The 6,000-nt window shown below is 37.0% G+C and overlaps 1 protein-coding gene across 1 annotated transcript; it reads left to right on the top strand.

Moving 5' to 3' along the window:
• LOC130746255 (uncharacterized) lies at positions 1-2,565 on the top strand. Its single transcript, XM_057598824.1, has 3 exons — positions 1-838; positions 968-1,098; positions 1,468-2,565. The coding sequence occupies exons 1-3, from the start codon at positions 1-3 to the stop codon at positions 2,563-2,565; spliced, it is 2,067 nt and encodes a 688-aa protein (XP_057454807.1).
• Positions 2,566-6,000: the final 3,435 nt, after the last annotated feature.

Genomic DNA, 6,000 nt, shown 5'->3' with positions numbered 1-6,000 from the left:
ATGGTGAATCGTCAAAATCAAAATCAAAATGTTGTTCCTCATGCGGTGCTTGATCCTGCTCAGAATCCAGCATCACCTTACTATATACATTCAAGTGATAATCTCGCAGCAACAATGGTGAATCCACCTCTGAATGACAAGAACTACAACGCTTGGGCGAGATCGATGAAGCGCGCTTTGGTCGCGAAGAACAAGTTTCGATTCGTCAGCGATGAAATTTCAGTACCAACAGCAACCGATGCAAACTTTGAGGCTTGGGATCGCTGCAATAGCTTGATCCATTCGTGGATTCTTAACTCGGTAACAATCTCTATAGCAAATAGCATAGTTTTCCTTGAAAATGCATGTGATGCTTGGAGAGACTTGCGAGATCGATTTTCTCAAGGGGATCTAGTTAGGATTTTCGAATTGCATAATGAAATCAGTAATTTGAAGCAAAATTCAATGTCTGTGAGTGAGTATTATACTGAGTTGAAGATACTCTTGGAGGAATTGGAACATTATCGTCCAATTCCACAATGTAGATGCACTGTCCCTTGTAGATGTGATGTTATTGAGAGTGTGAAGTTGTTCAGAGAACAGGATAACGCTATCAGATTCCTTTTAGGGTTGAATGATAGCTTTGGAGTGGTGAAATCACCGATTCTAATGAGTCATCCTCTACCGTCATTAGCTAAGGTTGTTTCTCTAGCCACACAACATGAGAGGCAAACTGAGACAGAAGAGAAAGGAGATTCACTAACAATAGTGAATGTTGCAGAAGGAAAGAAACCACCATATGGAAAAGGTCAATTTGGTGGTTCTTCCTACAGAAACACAAGAAAATTTTGCACTCATTGTAAGAAGTCAGGACACACTGTTGAGATATGTTATAGGCTACATGGATATCCAACTACTTTCAATTCCTGAGGTAGTACAAGTCATGTCAACAATACATCCAGAAATTCTGATTCCACTGATGATCCAGATTATGATGATGTTTACTCACAAAGAGGAGTTGAAGAACCTTTTACTGCATATCAGTATAAAAGAATCATAGACATGATTCATCATGAGACCACAGCTTCAAAGAAAGGATCAGAGAATGGTAGTGCTTCTGTAAATCATGTAGTGAAGGCAGTTGCTTGTGAAGGAGATGCTACATGACATGGTAATCCCATTGCTCTATCTTGCTTTCAACATTATGAAAATAAAGATTGGATTATAGACTCAGGTGCAAGTGATCATATATGCTTTGATAAAATGTCTTTTAACACACTCACTGAAGTGAAACCAATTAGTGTTTAATTGCCTAATGGTACTATCATCAAAACATGCTATGCTGGAACTGTTAGAATCACACATACCATTCTCTTGACACATGTTCTTTTTGTGCCTGAATTCACATGCAACTTAGTCTCAGTACATAAGTTAGCAAAGCACCATGATGTTGATGTGATTTTTGGTAAATTTCACTGTTTTGTTCAGGAAGTGCAAACCAAGAGGAGGATTGGTTTGGGTAGTTTGCAGCCTGATGAACTCTATCACCTTGTAGTTAGTAGTTCTTCTAGTACCTGTTTTTCAATTCAGCATAGTTCTATTTCTGAAATAAATGACTTTAGTCATATCATTCCACCTGGTGCTTTATGGCACTTCAGGTTAGTGCACTTATCCCATGATAGACTACTTGCTTTACACACTGTAAATAATTCCATTGATGTTAGTAAGTCCATTGTCTGTGATGTTTGTCATTTGGCCAAACAAAAGAGAAAAATGTTCACTGTTAGCTTTAGTAAAGCACAAAAATGCTTTCGCCTGGTTCATATGGATATTTGGGGTCCTCTTGCTCAAGCTTCTGTTCACAATCACATGTATTTCCTCACTATTCTGGATGATTGTAGCCGATTTGTTTGGGTTGTATTACTCAATAACAAGGGTGAGGTTCAGCAACAAGTGAATAATTTCATCACATTGGTTAAGACTCAGTTTGGACAGACAGTAAAAGCTATCAGAAGTGACAATGGGCCAGAATTTCTTCTTCCTGCATTCTATTCTGCTCAGGGCATTGTTCATCAAAGATCTTGTGTGAGCACCCCTCAGCAGAATGGGAGGGTTGAGAGGAAGCATCAGCATATTCTCAATATTGCAAGAGCTTTATTGTTTCAATCTAAACTGCCTAAGAAAATGTGGTGTTACTTTGTGTTGCATGTTGTATTCCTTATGAATAGGATACCTAGTAAGCTTTTGAAGAATAAGTCACCATATGAGTTGCTATATCAAGAAGCAGTGGATCTGGAAATGATGAAGGTCTTTGGATCACTTTGCTTTGCTAACAATCTGGCAAATAACAGATCCAAATTAGATCCAAGGGCTAGGAAAAGCATTTTCTTGGGATACAAGCAAGGAATGAAAGGTTATGTCTTGATGGATCTTATATCACAAGAAATTTTTATCTCAAGAGATGTTATCTTCCATGAGCATGTGCTGCCTTACAAAGGTTCCAACTCACCTGCTTGGAATTGTCTTGATCTACAAACACATGGAGATTCTACAGGTGAGAAACTGAATGTTGCTCTAGAAATTTAATTAGCTGAAGGAGATGAGAGAGAGAGAGATGACTTCAAGTGATTCTACTGAAGATATAGCACAGAATGAGATAACCTCAGGAGCTTCCATTGAGAATGCCATCCCTGGTACTCAAGTAGTAGATGAGATTCCTCAACCTGGTTCAATCACAGCTGAAGCAGAAGTTGAAATCAGAAGATCCAGAAGACCACTCAAAAGGCCTGCACACTTGGGCAAATTTTCAATATAGTGCTCTACCTACTCGCAGCAGCACTGCTCACAATATTTTTCATCATTATTCTGATGAAAGACTATCTGCTGCACACAAAACTTATGCTCTCAACATTTCTCAGGATCAGGAGCCTTCTACTTTTGCAGAAGCAAACAGAGATTTACACTGGCAAGAAGCTATGCAGGCAGAAATTAGAGCACTTGAGAGAAATGGTACTTGGAAATCGGTAGATTTACCTGAAGGAGTAAAGCTAATAGGAAAAAAATGGGTTTACAGAATTAAAAGGAATACAGATGAGACTCTTACTAGGTATAAAGCAAGGTTAGTAGAAAAGAGCTATAATCAGGTGGAAGGTTTGGATTACTTTGACACTTTTTCACCATTGGCAAAGTTAACCACAGTAAGAGTGATTTTGGCCTTGGCAGCTTCTCAGAATTGGCATCTTCATCAGCTTGGTGTAGATAATGCTTTCTTACATGGCAACTAGGATGAAGATGTGTATATGAGTATACCAGCAGGGGTGACTTCAGAAAAGCCAAATTAAACTTGCAAATTATTGAAGTCTCTTTATGGACTTAAGCAGGCTAGCAGAAAGTGGTACAAAAAATTGTCAGCTCATCTAGAAGCTCTCGGCTTTACAAAAATTGCATCAGATCATTCTCTCTTTATTAATTTCCAAGACTCTTCTTTCACAGGCTTGCTGGTATATGTGGATGATGTGATATTGTTTGGTAACACAATGACTGAATTTCAGTCAGTCAAGGACTCTCTTGATCAGGCTTTTGGAATCAAGGATCTAGGAGTGTTGAAGTATTTTCTTGGTCTTGAAGTTGCTCATTCTTCCTCAGGAACCTTAGGAAGTAAGCCAGTTGCTACTCCACTTGATCCTTCTATCAGATTATCTCAAGAACAAGGAAAGCCATATGAGGATCCAGCTGCTTATAGAAGACTAGTGGGAAGGCTTTTGTATCTCACTACTACTAGGCGTGATATTTCACATGCAACACAACCGCTTAGCCAGTACATGAGTAATCCTATGGATGGATATTTCAAAGCTGCACAGAGGGTTCTCAGATACTTGAAAGCTTCACCTGGGTTAAGATTGCTGTTTCCTAGAAATTCTTCTATCAATATACAAGGTTATTCATATGCTAATTGGGCAGGATGCTCAGATACAAGGAGGTCCATCTCAGGATATTGTTTCTATATTGGAAGATCTTTAGTTTCTTGGAAGGCAAAGAAACAAACTACTGTGTCTCGATCTTCCAGTGAAGCAGAGTACATGGCATTGGCTTATGATGCTTGTGAGCTTCAATAGTTGTTATATCTTTTGAAGGATCTTAAAGTCTCTTGCACTGCAACACTAGTTCTGTTCTGTGATAACCAAAGTGCTCTTCGCATTGCTGCTAATCCTGTTTTTCATGAGAGAACCAAGCATTTAGATATTGATTGCCATGTGGTTCGGGAAAAGCTGCAAGTTGAAATTCTCAAGTTGCTACCTATTCCTACAGCACTACAAGTTGCAAATGTTTTTACCAAGGTACTCCAGCCACGAGTCTTTCAAGATTTTGCAGCTAAACTGGCCATGATAGATATCTTTCGACCTCCAGCTTGTGGGAGGGTGTGAAAATACTAGAGTGTTCAAGGACTAGTATGTAATAAAAGCAAGTGTTCAGGGACTCTTTGTAATAATTAGTAGTTAGTTTGTTAGCTCCAGCTGTCAAGTTTATTATAGCAGTTATAACTGCAATTAGTTCAGAGTTTACTATATAAGCAAGCTTAGCATAAACACATTGTAATATGAATATTCATTTCTACAAGATTCAATACACTTTCTTCTTCTTCTTCTTCTTCCCTGAGCTTCCTCTGTAAGTTAGGTTAAGATTTCTGTTAATTTCTTCTTCTTCTTTCTTGAGCTTCCTCTGTAACTATTGTAAAATTCAGACCGGTCATTAAGTCAAAGTATTGTTTTAATTAGTGAATTATTGGTTGGATTGATGATCACTGGTTGACTCATGTATTAATATATTAATATATATATATATATATATATATATTAAATAACATATAGTGTGTGGTCTAGTGGTTAACAGACTTCATTTTCCTCTTAGATTCAAGGTTCATATCTTAGGGAAGACATTTTATTTTAATGTTATGTTTTCCTCAAAATCGAAATGTAAATCGGTTTGATCAAGTTAAGGGTTGATTCAATCGTCAGATTAAGATCGACTCACAACTCGAGTTTGACCGAGTCAATTGCAAAACTAATTAGATTGAATCATTGATTCAGTCACATGTTCGGATTCTGATCTAGCAAATCTGACCGGTCAATCTGGTTTGAGTCTTTAAACACATGTCCCTCCTGAAATAGAGCTTTAAACACCTTTGAAATCGAACTTCAAACACAAATTTGATGATCTTTGTATGGTGGATATGGATTGAATGTACATGTCCACGATATAGTTTGACAAAGAATGGTAGAAGTGTACTTGGAAAAGATAGTCCAACGCTCAAGTCAATTTCTATATCGCATGTAAAAGATACTAACGCTCAAGTCAATTTCTAAATCAGATAGAAAATCTCTTGGTCTAAGAAAATTATTCAAGTAGAAAACTGATAAATTCCTATGTAAATCAACGATCAATTTGTATTTATAGACATGATAAGATCTGCAAGTGAGACATTAACTGAGCCTTATTGGAACTCTTATGTAAGGCTTTTAAATTGATAACTACACTTGAGTAGCTCACATTTGTTTGGAAAGTGTGTCGGTTTTGTTCCGTTCGGTTAACTGTTAGATAAAATAAATCTTTGTTTTAGTCGTCTATAACCATACCAATATAATAATACTAACTTAATTAAATGTAAAACTTTTGAGTAATCTAAAACAATTTTTTTACGGAAACAAAAGAGAATTTATTAAAATAGTAGTGAAATCACAGTGTACAAAGAGATTGAAAAAGAAAGCCCAACAAACAGGCCAGCCCAAGAAAACCAAACAATAAAAGACCAATAAAGAAAACCAAGCAAACGACCAGCTCAACAAAGAGTTGCTGAACCACCCGCCAAAACACAAAAAAACAAAACAAAGAACTGTATTATGCCTCATCCATTTGGGCCGGAAAAATCAGATGTCATGATCTCAATTTATGTCCACAAACTGTGTTATGTTATATTTATAATCGTCATATTCATAAGTTTTTAATTAACACAAGTACAATTAC

Source organism: Lotus japonicus, chromosome 1 (genome assembly GCF_012489685.1).
Source record: "Lotus japonicus ecotype B-129 chromosome 1, LjGifu_v1.2".
Classification (NCBI taxonomy): domain Eukaryota; kingdom Viridiplantae; phylum Streptophyta; class Magnoliopsida; order Fabales; family Fabaceae; genus Lotus; species Lotus japonicus.
The sequence above is the reverse complement of the archived record's forward strand: the minus strand, read 5'-3'. Positions and strand labels throughout refer to the sequence as shown.